Genomic DNA, 19,562 nt, shown 5'->3' with positions numbered 1-19,562 from the left:
GTTAAAATTATACAAGAAAAAAATCCAGATTTATTCTGACTACAAATGAAAATTCAGTGGATTGCAAGTTTTACAAAAATCAAACCCATCTTTGAAGTATGAGTTATTAAGCAGTTATTCCAACAGGAAAACTTGAGTTCTGTTGTTTCACCTTAACTCAGAAATAACGTTTTTTTCCTCTTTCAAAAAAAGTACTTATGTGAAATCTTCGGAAATCCTATGCTACATTTGAAGAGATACTGCCTCCAAATCAAAAACACAGAAACTCAGTTGTTATGGATTTACAATCTGCTTTATTTCAAGCAGGGTGTTTCATTTTCTTTGGGATTTGATGCAACACTGATCCCAAAGGAGGCAAGATTAAGCACGTTAGGCTGCAAGCTCAAGCAGGCCTTTCTACTGATAGGTTTGGAGCAATAGAAGGTTTTTCTGCAGTTGAAACTAAAGGAATGGGTCACTCAAAGGTGACATACATGATTCTGGAACTGCCAAAAGAAGAAATACTTTCTAGTTCTGCTGACGTATCAGGTTTTCTGTGCAGAAATAAGGACAGCAACTCACAGTGTGCCTTGCAACTACACCAAAAATATTCACCCATTCAGATATTTAGATGCAAATCTTCACATTTAGCATGCATGACAACGAACACAACAAGATTTGACCCTCCCCTTTTAAAACAAAGCTTTTGTTCCTTTATGCCAATTGAAATAAAATAGATCTATACCACAGTATTGCAAACACTTCTGACTCTGTACTTGAAAAAAATGTTTCAAGGTCAAAAAAAGTTTAAGAAGTTACCATTAATAATATTAGGCCTGTTACTGCATTGATAAAGATAATTCATAAAAGCTGTTCAACAAATACACTTTCAGGAATAACTTCAGAAATGGACAAGTCTGCTTCAAAAGCTGAAGGATTTATCAGGACCTACTGACATGACAATTCAGATTCCTTCTTTATTCCGCATCGAGCAGCCCTTTATGTTCATAAATTAGTCATTTAAAGTAATTTGGCAGAAGTTACACATGCAGAACCAAAAAATCTGTGCCTTTACAGGTAATAGGTTCATACCTAAACTTATACAAAATGCTTTAGATTTCATTAATTAAAAAAAAAAAGTGAATAAGGGCTCATCCCCTCTCGTATACGGTTCTGCTATCTGTGCAGGAGGTTTATGTAAGCTGCCAAGCATTAACTCCATTATTCAGATAGTTAACTGACACTATGAAGACAAAGATTGTGTTACCTGCAAAACCAAAAACACTTCAAATTGGTCACAGTTTTTAAACTATGGTCACATTTTTAAACTAGACAGCACATAAAGCTGTGCAGACATACCCGCTTGAATCCCAAAACAATATAGTCACTACAGCACTGCGTACACCCTTCTTTTGGCATGTCTGCTTAACTGGGCACAACAACATACTGATATGAGTACACTTGAACTAGCTCTACAGATGCAAGCTTTGCGTTCAGTTAGACAGGCACAGATTGAAGGACACTGTAGAAAATGGGTACGCTGTGTGGCACACACTGCACACAACAGCGCTGCTCAACACCAAGGCCTCTGCAAGTCTGTCATCGCTTAACAGCCAGTCATTCTCCATAGGATTTTAAGATACAAATCGGAAATGATAAAAGATGTTAAAAAAAAAAAAAAAAAAGCCCACCTTTAACTGTAACATGGGAAAAGAAGACAAGCTTGCTAAGCAGCAAACAACATACTTCTAGGACACCAGTTTTTGTGAACGGTAAGGAAAAAGGAGGTTAATGAAATACTTATCTAAAATAAACAGGTATCAAGTATAAAGAACTCCAAAGATGCCGTATTCTAGCTCTCTTGTATCTACATCTCCCACAGTTTCAAATTATAAATGCAGCCTCCTTTAAATACATACCACTTACCTGTTTTGCCAGAAATGCAAGTCTATATGAATACTTTTACTAAAGTTAAAGGTTCTTATTATGTAAACATAATAGCTGCTTAAAGTACTTTCCCAAAAGATCTCCATCAAGTGATATTTTAAAATAATAATATTTCCCATTCAAGGGTAACCTCAAGATAATCTAAGAAAGAAACACATTTGAAAGTTCAACACTGAGTCAATTGATGCAATCACAGTGATGAAATACACAATTCTGTTTGCTCAATAAAAGAGTATTAAATGGCCAAAGAAAAAATAGGTAATTGATTAGCTATTTCTCCACTCATAAAAGTTCAATGAATAACGCAAAAATTAAGTTGCATGCAATTATACTGCTCAGCTCCCTAGAGACCCCCACTCTTAAGAAACTCATGGCAGGGAGGGAGAGGAGGTGGCATTTTTACATGATGCTGAACATGCAGAAAAAGTCTAGTGAACTTTAAACACTTTTCAAGAACTGGTACAGGATTATACAGTGGAAAAGCTTTCATTTTCATAAATTCTTCTCTGACAGATCTGTATCAGTACATTTTTCTTTATAGAGCAGAGCAAGTGTCATTAAGTTTAAAAAACAAACCACCACCACCACTACAATGCAGCTCTCATATCAGGCAAAAGGCACCCATGCCTGGGACAGCCAAGCAGAAGCAAAGTTTTTGTCCATAAACATTTTCACCTAAGCCACAGAAATACTGGCCAGGTAGGAGGCCAGCCAACTTTGAAGGCCTCCTGTGGCAGAGACAACGTTCAATCGAGCAGCATTTATTTTACACACACACATACACACACCCCTAAAGGTGGCAATATGCTCATTGAACTTGAGCAAAAAAAACAGACCAAAACATAACTGAGAAGGAACTCTGTTCTTTAATTGGTAAAGCTGCAACTTTATGAATTATATTACAACTTTATGAATTATATTACAGCTTTTCAAAATTTATGCATGAGAATTTAATTGGTTAATAGAGCGCATACCACGGACCACCACCATGAGGCTGCTCTCAGAGGTCAAAGTCCTCTTTTCCAAAATTAAGGGGAAATATTAAGAGAACATTGTTTCTAGTTCCAGAAGAATTGCAATTCATGTTATTTTATTAGAAATGAACTTTTTTCAAAAATGAAACCATTGATATGAGTTACGCCCCATCCTCAAAACCTTCCTGACTCTGTATTTCAAACTACCATAGGCAGCATCCAAATGCAAGAGTCCTTAAGCCTATCAGTAATAATCCAGAGCATCTCTCCATTATAAAAATAAAGCCAGTATAAGGCAATAATGTGATATTTCAGCTTAAGTTTTCCTCCCTCACTAATAAAGACCCCTTTCCGAAAGTCCTTAAGGTTAATATTAACATCTTAACAGTGAAAAGGAAAATTATGTCAACAAAGTTTTACTCAGCTGGCTTATGTTCAATTACAGTATTCATTGAGAAAAAGGAAATATGATTATTTCTTCTTCTGGCTGACACTTTCAGTTTTCATTTTCCATATACTTTAAAGAGAACAAAAAAATACCAAGTCCACCTTAGAAGGGCACAGTTCAGAACACTGAGAATAATTAAAACATTTCAAAGGAGTTAAACTATCTTAACTGTTGCAGTTATACTTCAGAGTACTTCCCTCATATGAGGTATTAGAAGCCATTTTACAAACAAGCCAAGGAAAAACTAGAAACAACTTTCCCAAAACTGTAAGAAAAAAAATCAGGAAGACTTGAAATCAGCACATGGCTCAAACTATTGTTTTGTCCATATTATTCACATTTTTAAACTTTTGAGGATTGCCCCTCTTGAATTCACATATAATTTGACATACATACCAAATTCATAATTAGTTATCCACACCAAGGAACAGGCCCGGAAAACTGCAGTCACCCAGGTGCTACAATAGTAACTGTTATATCAGTTAATTCAGAGACTAACATCACACTAATAATTTTCTAAGAATGATAAAATCATTCCAAGAGCCCTGGAAGAACCCCCCCTCCCCCCCAATCCTCCCCTGGAAGCAGCACTCATGAAATTTAAACAATTGTCGGGATTCTATAAGATGGAACCAGGGAAAATTAGAGTTGAGAGTCCTTCAAGGGAAATACAGTACTGCCCATAACAGAAGGATCATACAGATAGCTCATTATGCTCAAATCTATTTGTTTAATTGCTGACATACAGCATTAAGTTCAGCAGCCAGCAGGAGATCACCAGCAAGAGTTACAAACCCCGTTTTCCCCCCTAAGCTAAGTCAAAATCATGACACTGAAGCACACCAGGAAATTAACTGAAAAATCCTATGTGATATTTGCAGCATAGACACAAAATGTTCCCAGAAGAAAGCCAGTAAATCACTTATATTCAGCGTTGGTTAACGTATGCAAGCTGCTGAAAAGGTGAAAAGGTCCAGAATAGACTGGAAAAGGTATTCACAGTCCTCCCAGAAAATGAAGGGTTCTTATGTTTTAGTGCTTTTTATACATACAGAAATATCCATTAACCCAAAAGAATCAGGGGATCGAAAACCAGCAGCCAGTGCCACGAAGGCACACACTCAGCAGAGCAGGACAGTCGCGCTCCTTCTCATTTTCCTCACGCCAGAGGAAGCCTTACGCAGGCAGCAGCGCAGCAGCTCCCTTCCACTCGCACTGCGAGCGGCCGCAAATGACAGAAGCTACAGGGTGATCTTCTACTTCTACACAACCCAGCAGTACCCGCGTTGAATTTCTACAAATATACACCATTTCATCTTGAGCGCTAAATTAGAAACTAGAAATCTGAAACAGTAAGGTTCGTAGGCATAATTTTAAAATAAATCTATGCCACAACAGTTCTTTAAACAGTTCTTGTCTGCTAAAAAGCTTCACAACAGCTACAGGTTGCTGCTGCATCCGATTGCCAAACATGTTCAGCAGGACAGGGATACCTGAACCCAGCAGGCAGCAACTAACCAGCCACCACCACTTCAGAGTCCTGTCGTTCAGCTTGCAAACATGACTACCAGCCACGTTCCTCCACCAGCATTATCCAGTGCGCCTGGGAAGTTGCTATGGTTGATCACTTACACAACACACTCTCTCTAAAAGCAAGTGGCATCATTTTGGGGGTGGGTGATGAACAAGTCCTAATTTTTTTCCCCTCTATTTTTAATAGATGACTATAGGAAATTATGTACTTCAAAACATTCAAACAAGTCTAATAGCCTTTTATAAAGCAACCTAAAACTAGAAATTACAAAGGGAAAAACAAAACACAAGACGGTAGAAATATTTTCTAGGAGACTAAGAAGAAAATACTGTAACACCCATGAACATGTGCTCAAAGGTGGCAGGTAGTGTATGACAATCCATTTTTGGAGATTTTATTTAACATGAGGCATCAGTGAAATGGAAAAAGATATGCAGACTTTGCTTCTATTATAAAACTGAAGTCAGGACTGAAAAGGGTTGCAGAAGAAATTACAGGTTACCATGCCTTCTAGAATTGGAGAAACGTTTTCAACATCTGGAACAGAGATACTATTTTATCAAGTAATATTAATGAGCAATTTTTTAAACAAAGATCTGCTTTAGACTACTATGGTTTAGAGACATATCGATCAATGAAGCTTCTTGGTTTTCACTAGTGAACCTGAATAATCTGTGCCTTTCACATATAATAGCTGCACCACTAGACCAAGTATCTTTGAGTCAAAAGGCAAGAGTTTAATAAACAATAAAGCTTCAACCAATTTTTAAAAGGCAACCTCACAAAACAGAGCTCAGTCTCCACCTTAGTACATATTAAGGTATTTCAGTATCAGGAGGCTTAAGAGGGGAAAAACATTGAAAAAAAATAGTTGACAAGGTATCTCAGTATCAGGAGGCTTAAGAGGGGAAAATATTGAAAAAAAAGTAGTTGACTATCTCCTCTGGAACTACAACTCCAAGTAAAACTGGGGAGCAGAGGAAGGAAAAGACCACAAGCTGATACCAAACAAGACACAGTCTTTACTATGCAATATAGAAAGAATTATAGAGCAAAAAGAGAATCTCCAAGAATGAGCCAAGTACACCTAAGGGACACAATTTTCAGAACAGAAACAATATGTTACACTTTATATTGAGTTTTTGAATCTCTTATCTCACAAAGTTCCTTATAACTTCAATTTTCAAAATGGGCCTGAATGCTACACAGATCATAGCTTTACTGCCTTATGATCTACTAAACTCTCTTAGGCTTCCTTCTCTTAAAAAATCCCAGCCAAGGGCAGCTACCTCAGCATGTACGTACAATGACACCAGAAGGCAGCACTTCTCTTTACCTTCTGCCGAATACTCCGCTATCTCCAAGGTTTGAAGTCCATACACGAAGCCCTTCTGGAATCTACAAACATACAGAAGTAAATGCAGAGAAGTTTATGCCATTTTAGAAGTTACACCTCTCAAAACGTAACAATGCCAAATTCCTGAATTCTAAGCATAGTTTGCTACTTCATATTCCAGTAATTGCATGGACTTGTCAATGTCAGGTACTTGCATAAATGCATGCCCAAAAGAAGGCAAACTCAGACTTCATAATGCAATCTGGGAACTTTTAAACCAATGTTTTGGGGTTTTTTACTTTAAAAAAAAGCAATAATTCTGCCCAAAAAATGAAGAACTTTATTAATATTGTTAATTGAAATTAGTGTTCTAAAATTAACACTACTGTAAGTGTTGCACGCAAAATAAATTATGTTTCTAAATTAGCAGAGACATTCAAATATAGAGCAACTGATTACAACTGACTTTTTGTTGTTGTTGTTGTTTAACTCTGACTTTTATTAGGTGCATTACATGAAATACACCAGAGAACAACTACAGGGCACTTAGCCTGCTGGAAAAGCTGACACATTCCAGCCATGTAAAGGGGCTCATACCGAAAGTACCATGGGCATCACACTATGAATAGACACTCAGTGTTATCGCAGTATCCTATTAGAAACAGAACTGTAACCTGATTTTGTTCTATTATTTATAGAATATATTCAGGTGTACTTTTAAAACAGACTTAATATAGCTACTCTTCTGTTTATTTATTCCTGTGTAAACCAGTATATGAACTCGGAAGGAAACATGCATGTTAAATACTGAATCAGGTTCTTTCAGTGATGCGAGGATGCTGCCTTTGAACACCACATCCCTACATCAAGCACTTCTAGAGAATTTGCCAAAAGATGCTAAATGACTTTAAAAAAAAAAAAAGCTATCTTCACAACACCTATGGGAGGTGTTCTTTACACATGAAGAAAAAAAGAGATGTTAGGTGATTAATAAAAGACAGAAGTGTGAATCTGAGCACTGATGACATTTTCTATGCCATAACTATAATTTGATTATACTGGGACTGGGAGATAGAGGTTTCTATTAATATCAACATAAGAAGACTGAAACTATTCCAGCACCATTAGATGTAATCTAAGCATATCATCTTCCTCCTTTCCCGTAACTTCTGTTTCAGAAAATTAAAGGCACATCTTTATAGCAGAGATACCTCCTGATTGCTAACAACGGTTTCAGACTATTTCACAGTCACGTCACAACCACAGGCCGGCTTTTAAAGATCTCTGTAACAACAGACCTTTGGAAATCATGTTAACCAAATTTTAGCCTTCACACTATTATAACAAAACTTCCTATTTGTAAGGAAAGAGAGCACGACTTCAGTCACTGCCACTGTCATTCCAAATCTATCGATGAAGATTCACAGAGACTTCAACCAGCTACAGGGCTGTTGCCATTGCTATAATCAGACTGGCTCCAAAATATCTTGAGTGACTGAGAACCGTGAATTTCATATGAGTAGGTTTCTTTTATAACAGATTGGTATAAGCAGACTTGACAGTCTGTTTACAAAGGTAAAAACTGAAGCGTCTACATTAAACTTTGAAGACTGTAAAATCATTCTGCCACTCCAGATAATTTCTTCCCATATTTGCAATGCTAAAGTAAGGGATAGAGCTGCACCTGATCGTATTTCTTTATGGACAGGCTTGATTATAGATAATGAACAGATTTAGGAAATACATCCCTTTCGGAAGGCATTCTGCATGTGAGGATTTGTTACCTTAAAATAAGGTAAGTGGCAGTAAGGAGGGGAAAAAAAAAAAGAAAAACCTATGAAATAAAGGGGTAACAAGATTTATCAGTGAATTATACACCAAGGCCACAGCTGTACTTTAGACTAAGCCAAAAAGAACCTGCCTTTTTGTTTCATAAAATCACTTATAAGAAAAATGTTTGTGACTAACCAGAAATGTCAGTAACATTAGCCATCTGGTTTTTAGCAGGTTTCTAAGTATAGGTCCCAAATCCATACTGTAAAAACATACTGTAAATATATAGTCCAGCTGTGACCAGCTTAATGTGCATAATATTTCTCACTCTGGTGCATATCTGATTAAATGCCACTGCTTGGATAAGTGAAAAATTACTATGGAAACACCAAGTTTCAAACAACAGCAGAGCGTTGTTTGAAACACACTGAACACAGATTTTTTCTAAACCCTTATTACGCATTAGTTTGATCTGTAGTAGGACAAAGAGATTGACTCAATATAAGAGCTATGGAAAAGACAAGAGCCCACAAAACTGCGGTTATTTAGTTCTCCTTTTCTACCTCATGACATAACCAAACGCTTCCTCTAAATCATATAAGAGACCCAGATTCATCTGAGAGACCGTCACACCATTTCTGTTCTTTTCCTCCGACTTTCCAACTCAAGTGATCTAACATGTGAAATCCTAAATTTACCAGGGCTACATGAAAGCTTACTAACACAACATGGATGCAATTCCTAGCTGACGAACTTGCCTTTCTGTGCAAAGCTGCAATCTGAATCACTAATAAGAAGCAAGACCCAACAATCGGTATGGGCAGACTGAGACAGGACCTCTCCTGCAGTTGAAAAGTTGCTGAGTTGAAAAACACCCTCATGAAAGATATAAGGACTGGAACAAAAATCTACATAGTTACCATGAGGTCCAACTTAATTCATTCTGGAGCGGAAAAATCACCATTGCTAATGGAGTACCTTCATTTTATTCCTGACTTCAGTGTCAGGAGATCAGGATTTCAAACAGTTACAGACATCTTTATTTCAACTGCTGACTAAGAATGTCTTACTATTTCCCCACAAGCAAGGGCTTCAGTCAGCAATCGTATCTGTTCCTGGAAACCTTAGTCAGGTTCCGTTTTCCTTGAATTTTAAAACTGTTCATCTCATAGTGAGAGCAGGCTTTTCACTCTTTCAGTAGCTTAAGAGCATAGTTTGGATTAAGTTTTACATTGGCACTTTTTTTCCAATCACTGAACTCGAGCTACAGGTAGAATAAACGGCATTCAACTTTTAATGGTCTTTTGGTTGATCCAAACTGAAGGTCAAATTAAATTTGATAATTTGTCTGCCTGTGTTTCTCATCTGGAGCATGACAGAGTTGGGCAAAGGAACAACTGACTGTCCTCTAGGATGACTGGTTTTAATCAAAGGTATGAACATAAAGCTAGCTTTGAAGTCTCTAATGCCCTTGAGAAGGTAGCAACAACTCATACAAGAACTCTATGTTTGAAGAAAAGAAACATTCAAAGATACAGGCTGAAATTCACTGTCAGCTGCACTGAAGATAATGAACACAAAGCAATGAACATGGCATTTTTTGAGTGCACGAGGTGCTAAACCTTAGCCTAAATCTGTGGTAATCTATGGAAGGATTACGACAGGTGAGAATATTGTCTAGACGCCTTTGAACACGCAGAATTCATGGACTTGCGTCTGTAAGATAAGAAGCCTCTCTCCAAAGACTCCCCTTAGGAGGCAAACAGCTAATCCCATGCTGCTAGAATTTTGTGCATGAGTGGCCTTCACACTGTCCACTCCCTTCGGGCACATGGGCTCCGTGACATACCGAAGAGTGAGGAGGGTCAAGGACAATCGCAGTCTGAACAGAGTCCCAGCATTACCTGTGTGAATGCTCCCGAGTGCTCTGGTTAGGACAGGGAAAGAAAGGAGGGGCAGAATAGACAGAATACCTTCTGGCCACATAAGGATTGACTTTGCAGTCCACGCACGAGGAAACCAGATATATTGCTTCAAAATAGCAAAAGTAGCCTCTACCAAGATATTCTACCTCTGGATGTAGTTTCCATTCCAGATGATCTAGCTTCTGCTTCCAAGTCAATTGCCTATAACATTTATTTTCACTTGACTCTAAAAAGAAATCAATAGCATCTTAGGTCAGGAGGGAATGAAAAACAACAAAATAACCCCCTTACTGTACTTGTGAGGCCCAGTTTATGGGAACATAAGTTCAAAACCATACTGTCTGAGGCTGTCCTAATTCACGTCTGCACTCTTATTTAGACCAGATCCCTTATCCTTAAGTGAGTCATCCAACACTCCTAGCTTCCACTGAAAGCTGTAACTGTTGCTTTGGCTATTGGAAAGCCTGACCCCATGTGTTCCATCTACCAGACGAATGACCCTAAAATTTTCTGAGACCAGAAACTTTGTGGAGAACAGATGACAACTGAAGGAGAAACAAGCAGCTGTGCAGCAGCCTCATTTGAGGATATCTCTGAAACAAAACTGTTAATTGCAGAAGAGACAGAAGCAAGCACGAATAATGCCCTTCAGAGATCAACTATTTCAGTATTCTCAGCTCCTCCAATCCTTCTTGCAATAAAAAAGACAGTTTTGTTTCCTGATTCAAAAAGAAAAAAAAAAAGTCAGACATCAATTTTGTGAAGGTCAGCTAATGCCATCTCCACATCATTCCTTTCAGACAGGCAGTGTCCTATTAGATGTACTATTTCATGAATTCTCAAAAAAAAAAAAAAAAAAGTTAGAGATAGCCAACGAACTGTGCTCCCACAGAAAAGTCTAAGAAAATAGTAATGAAAAATTCACATACAGAAGTAACTATCAGTTGATTTAAAGACTATCACAAGATTTTTTTGATAACATTTGACTGATTCCAGAGGTTTCTCTTTTTTCTTGAATCTGTTGAGATAACTGAAGTTCACAAGAGGTATAACAATTGCTAATATCAACTAACATTTTTATCTGTCAGTCATCTAACTTACAGTTAAGTGATACATATAAAGCACAGTCCCCAGAGCTGGGAGGTCTTTTATAAACCTAAATTGTTTAGATACATTCCACTTATAAGTCAATTCAAAACAGCAAAGTTTCTATATTTGCTATACAAGTAGAAATTGTTCTTTATTTCCCAAAGTCACATGCCGAGTTAGACAATTTGTTCTAAAAGCAGTTGTCCTGGACTGGTTTCAGAATTCCTTCAGGTACACACACTGTTACTGAAACAAATAATTTTTTTTAAGTTCTAATACTTTGTTTCAGTAAAAGAGACTGAAATATGCAGTCTGTGTCAGTTCTTGAATGCCAGCGAAAAAGCTCAAGAAAAGACACCTCTTGGAAAGCAGAATGTAGGAGCTGACAGTCTCTTCTTGTACAGATCCCTTCCTACACAGCATACACATGGCCATACTACCTCCTGAACTATACCTGGAGCAACAGTATACGTACATAAAAATAATCTTATTTCACAAGCTGGAATGCATCAGCTAAAAGACAGAGGAGAAATACAGAGGCCCCCTGACCCCAGTCTAAGTCGTGAGTTTGATTAAGGCCATGGAAAAGACAACCACTCTTCCAGGAGGTATTTACAAAAGATATGGGAAAATTCAGTGTTATTGAAGAAGGCTCCAGTGAAATTTGGTCAGGTTCCACATTCCACAATGGTCACATTCCAGAGAAATTCTGTTTGCATGTGCTTATAAATCTGTACCGTTCTGAATCACAGCACTTTTTTTTTAAATAAGAAAAGTCTCCACATCATGCATGTGATAACATTCATCTCCAAAGTAAATTTATGAAAGAAACTTTACAGCACATCTGCCTACAATACAATGCATTAGACAACATGACCCTGAAATACACCTACATACTAAATTTCTACAGCAAATAGTTTCTTTGAGGAAGTATTGAACTCCTGACCTTGTGCCTGCTCTACCTTACTTTGCCCCTTTTACCAAGAGGGGTGCAGAAGGGAATCTCTTCCCCCTCAAGCTCTTGCTTCTTTTTCCTGCAGCATTATTGGAAAACTTTTAACTTCCCCACCCTGTAACAGGAGACTTCTTATTCTCTTCATCTCTTCCAAAAGCAAACACTAAATCTTGAAAGTTTTTCCTTCTTAGCTTCTTATAGGCTAACTTACACAGCGAGTCTGCAAGCTGGGCAATTTTTTTTTCTTCTGGTCCTCCCAAACACAACCTCTTCTGCTTCTCATCACCCACACTCATTTCTTCCTCAGTCTCCTACCACCATCACAACACCTTTGTGCTTGCCATGGGAGAAAATGAAACACCAGCTTAATGCGAGCTGTATTCTGAAAGGCCATGGGCTGTGCAGCCCATCTCTATGCTTGGCTTCAGAGAAAGTAAAAGGAGGATCAAATAGCTATTGGAGAGACCATACGCAAGAGCCTGTGGGAAGCAGTAAAAATTCCTCACCAGCACTTACTCTGCCTTCTTGGGCAGGAAGCAGAGCCCCAGCATAGATGCACTACCAGCTCTCACTGGGGCACAATTATGAAATACTTAGGATCTCTTCCTAATTTAGGGTTTTTCATCAGAATGCACCACAGACAACTTCTCACATGTATTAAGAGCACTCAGTACTAACAAGTATTTTTAGGATTTGCATGTAAACCTAGTATTTAAGTTTACTTAGCTATTGAGAGTTTTACGGTGATAGCTTTTCACCATTCTACCTTCACCCAGATAAAAAGTTTCATTAGGGAAGAAAAAAGGAAAAAAGATGATGACAATATACAGTGAGGAGTAAAATACAGCTTTTCACATAGGATCACGGGTAGAGATTCTGCTGCACAGGAAGGTAGTTGTTCAGGACCAAACATAATGCATTCTCACAGCATTCTAATTTTCCCTTTATCACTATCCTGTATCTTTATCAGTATTTCCTCACTTCTGCTTTAAACAAGTAAGATTCAATCAAACTAAAAAAAAAAAAACCCACAACCACTAACAGAAACAAAAAGCTAGTATGACTACAATCAAAACTGGCACTCCTAGGTGAGATTATGCACTTGCTTGGGCTATGCGCTTGCCCTTCTTTTCTCCTCCTATGCCCTTTTCCTAGCTTTCACTCAACTTTTGTGCGGACTGACGGGCTGTAAGCGCTTCAGACCAGCATTCAGAACTTTACATTAATGCTTCTGCTCACCAACATCACACAAAGGAGGAAAACAGTCTCCTCTTTAGTTACAAGCTTACGGTTCTCGTAAGTTGGGGTGGGGAGAGAAGGGAGAAGAAATCAATTTCATTTACATTTTCCTCCTCCTATGCCTGTACCTTACAATGATATTGATGAACCTGCACCACTGTCCCCCCATTTCCAAAAGAAAATTCCATATTTAGCAGTTAAGGCAAAACCAATTTTAGCCTGAATGTCTGGTTTGAAAGTTACAGATACACTACTAACAACCATGTAATCTGACAGTTACAAATAGTAACTTTCTTAAAAAAAAAAAAAAAAAAAAAAAAAGTGACTATATTAGCATTATAAATCTATGCTATTCATTCAACTCATACACTGTATTAGTGATTTTATTACTGTAGTAAAGCACAGGGCAATGCCCAAACTCTTTATACTTTACGAAGTATAAATGGCAGGATGGTCTACAGAAGCAGCACTAGCTACCGAACAATACGCAAGCCTGGGAGCTGCTAAGAGTAACACTGCTGGCCCTCCTGCTATGGCCCTTCTGCGATCATGGAAGTTAATCACTCTGCATTACTATCATTCCTTCTGTAACAAGATTGATACACCTACCAGCTTTTTAAAAGCTGTTTTGAAACATGTCTGGGTTAAAAATATTAAGTGCATGGTTATTTGGAGAAAAAAATATATATATACATGTACACACACACACACAGTTTGTAATTTTATTTTAATAACCTCTGTTGCCCAAACCCAGGTAGTGAGCCACAGAGCAATAATATAGGCATAGAGTAGTGTGAAAGAAAGCAGCCAGCTCAGTTATGTTTGTCTAAAGGTAAGCAGAAGCAGCAATAACTAGAAAGCTTTTATTCACACAAAGCGGTCAGGACCAACGTCAGCTTTTACAAGTCCTACATCTGCTAAGGGTGTTACAGATCTAAGGACAGAATGGCCCGTTTTCTGCTCGACTTGGGAATCCCATTATTCCCTGCCTGCTCCTGACTGAACAGAAGCAGCATCTTTTCAGCACACTGACTTGTCCCAACATCCTCCTACAGGTAAGCAGACAGATGGATGAAGGAACAGAAATACTCATTAGTGGCCTCAACTGATAGACTGATCTCTCCTGAAGAGAGAAAGGAAATAATTCAGGCACATACAACAAAAAACAGAGAGTCCAACCCTCACTTCATCTTGAAAATTGCCTCCCATCACCCCGATAAAGAGGTATGAAGTCAACCAACTCAGCACACTGGTGTGGCGTGAGCTGCGATCAAAGAAACAGCAGGGAACATAACGAGGAGAGGTAAGACATGAAACTAATCACATTTTCCTAACCATGACCAGGAAAATTGCGTACTTTGATTTATTGGACAAAGGTGAACAAGCCTCCAAAAAAATGTTAGCAAAGTCAACGAGATGTTTTGAGGCAGAACGTATACAGAAACATCATAACAGATTTTCCAGCTACATAAAGAACTAAATACTTACTATTGACAATTAACTTGCAACCATGAGGTTTATCTCTTTATTGCTATTTCCCCCCTCAAAGCCTTTGGTCCAGTTTTTGTGTACACCGAAATAAAACACCAGCTTAAAACAGACAGCTTATAAAAAATCCTATTTTCTAGCCCTTCTGGACTACAGAGATATTAATAAAAGATTTCCAAGCCCAAGTGCCTAATTTAGTTAAATGCATAAGCAGGGTAATACTCCTATACCTCATCAGACCGCACAAACACTACCAAAGTAAATGGGAACTGCAGGTGCTCAACATCTTTAAAAATATGCTCCTTCAGTAAATGCAAATGTTGGACCAGCATTGTTCAAACCTGACTGCCTATTTAAAAAAAAAAAAAAGCCTTTTAAAACTTAACTTTCATAGAAATCAATCAGCTCACTAGAAATATGCCCAAATGATATTTCACTCAAGGCTGAAAAAGCCAAACCAACTTGTCACTATGTCTAAAAACCGCGTTTATGCCCAAACCATTCACTGAGATCTAAGCAATGCAACCACTTTTTTTACAAGCATTTTATCGAACAGCTTGCCAAGCTCCATATAAACACATTTTACTATTTCATAGAGTTTATATGCCAAGTTTTTGAAACACGAAGTGACAAGCTCTCAGTGGAAATTCTGCAGAGCTACAAGGTTCTTATTGCCCTCAGCCTCTTGAGACTGTAAATTGACTATAAGAAGCAAGTACCCAGAATATTTTTAGTTTATACAAGAATGCTTTGCAAATTTGAAATATTGAAACAGTCTCTATGATCTGCAAGAGAAAAATTCTTTTACATGAGCCTCAAAATCCCCCAGTGATGACCACAGTATAAATATGCATCACTGCTGGGTTTCTATTGCCAGCACTGGAAAACTGTTTCCCTCTGTCATTAAGAATCTCTCAGTTAAGAACCGACGCCAAGGATCCTCCTCCCTGTAGACTTATTTTAGCTGGCTTTTTTCATAAGGAAATCATTCCATTTTAATGATTGAGATGATTCTCTAAATTTTTCTAACTTGTTCACACCTTACATATAACAAAGTTCCTGAAGTTACACAAAAGTAATTGAGTTGAACTCACTGATGCCATAAAAAAAGAAAAACGAAAGTGAGATTAACCCGCTTCCATGCTTCATGAAGTAAAACCTCTAAGATACAGTATGTATTTGTGTCATCCTATTATATTGCACTTCAGTCTAATTGACTACCTACTGAAACTTTTCATTACCTTGTATCAGCTAGCCTTCTTACGGTTCAAGGTCTCCTTTAGATTATCTCCAATTCTGACTCATTAGCTACCTTTTTTGCCATGTTTACTTTTGTTTTGCTTCCCATTTGTATTTCTAGTCTTCAAAATCCATATAATAGTAATACATGTCCCTTATGGTACTTTTAACATCAATGTTAGAAATCAATTCTGATTCAGAATCAATTCTGTTACCATTGAAAGAAATGAAGCAAGTTGGAGACAGACATCAAACAATTTATTCTGTAAAACAGTAAACTCAAAGTTCTATCTTTTTTTATGCTGTTCTTACAAATAGTAATTGTAGGATTACTGTAACAAAGAACAACAGAAAACACTATCAGCATTTTGTGTGTTGTACAGTATAGTTTCCTTTCATATATCCTTATATATAAATTAACTTAAAAAAAGAAAAAAAGAAAACACGACTACTAAACCCACAAATATTATTAGGGGAGCTCAGAGGCAGCTGTAATACCCAGAAAGGTTTTAAAGTTTCTTTTTAAGGTTAAGTAGGCTTTATTATTCTTAAGGTTGCAGAGCAAGCTACAGTCAGAATCAGAGCTCAGATTTTTCCATGTTCAGTCCTCCACCTGAATTAGCGTGCTGCCTTTTGGTTATTAATCTCTTTGATACTACATCCTCTTAACTCAGAGCTCAAACTTTCAAGACACACATGAATGCAATTTACTCCTGCCAAAAAATCCCTGGACTGCTCTATTAATCTAAAGCAGCATCCCATTAACTGCTCCCAGAACTTTAAAGAAAAAAAAGTTTGCTGTTTTTCCATATTCAGTCAATTCTTTTTCAAAGTTTCAATCGCTTGTATGGAAGACAACTACTCCTCAGTTTTCTATTAGAAAGATATAACCTCAGATTTACAAGTACATTTTTTTTAAAACTTTACAGTATGCTGAGAACATTTCTATAAACAAAGTCAATGCATGTGCACTATTCATACACCACACTGAAAAAGTGCTTAATGGCTATTTTTGAAAGAAAAGGGTCACATTCAGAGCCTGCACAGGCATCCTACTTAAGCCTCAGAAGGACTGCTCGTCAATGACTGCACACCAGCTGAGCACCTAGCAATCCCGAGTAGCAATCCAAGTTAGCCATTGCTCTCTCAACCCACAGTACAGTGAACATGGTATCCATGGGACGTCTATCCAGTCAGCTGTCTTTTCATCAGAAAAAAACAAGCAAGACCTGCTTAGGCAGTGTGTGTGGGCTTAATGGCTAAGTGACCCCTCCGGATCTAGCCTACAGCCAGGCAGGCAGGAGCACGAACAGGTGCTTCCACATGGAAAAGGGGGGACGCCTCCCGCACACCCGCGCGGCCTGTTGCCAGAAGTTGCCATCGCACAAAACCCAGCCTGCAAGTAGCACCTGAGCGGCGCTGCAGAACCGAGGCTGCCCTGGCGCCAGATTCACCCGGGAGCCTGGGGCCGGCACTCAGGGCACCGACGAAACGCCTCAGGGGTCTCGCCCTGGCCCAGGCTGGCGCGTGCCCGACCGGAGGAGGGAGCCGCGGTTTGGCAGCCACGTACCCCGCCAACCGGTCTTCGCTCGTTCCTACGGTCCCTGCAAGCTCTCGCAACGGCACATCCAAATGTCACGAATGCAGTCATATAAAATGTGAAACAGATGATGAGAAACATGATACGAAGAAACAAATGAGATAATAAGGGCAACAGCACACCGACACGCCACCCTCCAACCAGTGCACCCACAGAGCGGGCGAAGCCGCACATGCTGGGGGCCTGCACGAGCCGCGAAGCGGGGTACACACCACCTGTGTTTTACCACCACCAGGCTCGCTAAGAGCTGGGCATTTTCGGCAGCCTGGGGAGGGAAGGGAAAAAGAGGGGGGGAAAAAAGGGGGGAAAAAAAAAGGGAAGAGCAGTGAGGCAGACATGTGTCAGGCAGCTGGATTTGAAAGGTTAACTTTCCCTCGGTGGCGATGCCAGCGCTTCCCTGACACCAACAGCTCTCAGTGCACCCAGACCTGGCATTGCCTGTAGCTAAAAATAAATAAATAAATAAGTAAATATGCATACATATATAAAAACATACGCGTGTGTGTATATATAAGGACTGCGAGCAGGCTGGGGCCAGGTCTGTGCCCAGGCCCGGGGGGGGGGTGGGCAGCGCACGGCGCCAGCCGGGAGGCCGGCGGCGGGGGGGCCCGGGCCGGGCCCGCTGCCCGGGAAGAGCCGGGGGGGCCGAGGGGGGGGGAGGGCGGGAGCGAGGGGGCCGCGGCCGCCGCCCCGGGACCGGCGCGGCCCTTACCCGTCCTTGCGGCGGGCCTTGTAGACGTGCCCGTAGGTGCCTCTGCCCACTTTGCAGCCCTCGTACTCGAACAGATCCTCCACCCGCTCGCGCTCGGCCGCCAGCTTGGATTTGAACTCGTAGTCCATGTCTCGCCCATGGGCGGGGAGGGACGGGGAAGGGGGGGGGACGCGGCAGCGGGCGGCCGGATCAGCACCCCCGGCACTCGCAGCCCCCTCCCGGCACCGCCATTTCCGGGGTTTTGAGGGGGGGGGTGGTTTGTTTTTGTTTTGGTTTGGGGCTTTTTGGCGGGGGGGAGGGGGTGCGCTCCGCCGCCACCCGCTTCAACTCGGCTCCTCGCGGCGCGGCGCGGGGGATACCGGGAGTCGTAGTGCAGCTGCCGGCGCCGGGCCAGGCGCCGCGGGCGGGACGCGGCGGCGCTAGAACTACAGCTCCCAGCATGCTCCGCGCCGCCCCGGCCAGGCTGCGCCGGCGCACTACGGACCCCGGAGACGCAGAGGGTTTCAGCGGCCGCTGGGAACTTGCTGACTCTTCACATTGCTGGGTAGAGGCGGGACCGGCGAGCGCGGCCGGGCTCGGAGCCTCTCGGCGGGAGAGCGCACGCCCTGCCCGCGCCGCCGCCGCGCCTGGCAGCGAGCACCGGACCGCGGCGCGCGGGGCGCCAAATAGCGCGGCGGCTTGTTTATCCCACAAGCTGCCACTCAATGCCTGGTCCCGCCCCCTGCTCGATTCCGCTCCCTGATTGGCCGGCATGGCCCCGCCCCCGCCGCTGGCGATAGCTCCCCAGCGGCGTCCCTGACTGTCTGCGGTCGGCTCGGCTCGGCTCGGCTCGGCTCGGCTCGGCTCGGCTCGGCTCGGCTCGGCTCGGCTCTGGTAGTCGCCCCGCCCGACGCTGGCGGAGGCGTGGGCTGTCCCGGTGCCCCGGGCCCGGCCTGGGGGCTGTTTCGAGGCGGCCACCGAGCCCGGGGAGGGGCGAGGGGGAGTTGCTGCTCGCCTGAAGGGCGGCAGCGCGGCGCCGGGAGCGGCCGTTGCCGGAGCCCGCGGCCGGGCGGCGCGCGGCAGCGGCCGTTGGCCTGCGGCCGCCGCCGGGAGCTCTCGGGTACCAGCCCGGCCTCGCCAGCAGCACCCCCCAGCTAGCGGCTAGTCGGCAGAGCAAGCGCTTCGTCCGGGGTTTGCCGGTCGCGGGGGGTTGCGTGTGGCCGCCCGTGGAGTGCTCGCTCTGGGGCTACTTGCGTTTGATGCCAAATTAGGCTGGAGAGTTCTGAGCTTGGTTAGGTTTGCGGTGACGTTTGCATTTGTGTGGTTCAGTGATACTGTGAGTTCT

General features: G+C 41.4%; 1 protein-coding gene across 4 annotated transcripts in view; it reads right to left on the bottom strand.

Moving 5' to 3' along the window:
- CDK19 (cyclin dependent kinase 19) overlaps positions 1–18,476 on the bottom strand; it is a 142,595-nt gene extending 124,119 nt beyond the window's left edge. The window contains exons 1-2 of one of the 4 annotated variants that reach the window (XM_067293857.1): positions 18,239–18,269; positions 6,219–6,280 (exon numbers count right to left, since the gene is read on the bottom strand). Coding sequence is in view for 1 of the 4 variants with exons in the window: in XM_067293855.1 (XP_067149956.1) it covers positions 18,239–18,366 (128 nt within the window). In the remaining 3 variants the exon portion in view is untranslated. The other 3 variants (XM_067293855.1, XM_067293856.1, XM_067293858.1) reach the window with 3 other exon arrangements.
- Between the last annotated feature and the right edge of the window lie 1,086 nt (positions 18,477–19,562).

This window comes from Apteryx mantelli, chromosome 3 (genome assembly GCF_036417845.1).
Source record: "Apteryx mantelli isolate bAptMan1 chromosome 3, bAptMan1.hap1, whole genome shotgun sequence".
NCBI lineage: Eukaryota > Metazoa > Chordata > Aves > Apterygiformes > Apterygidae > Apteryx > Apteryx mantelli.
The sequence above is the reverse complement of the archived record's forward strand: the minus strand, read 5'-3'. Positions and strand labels throughout refer to the sequence as shown.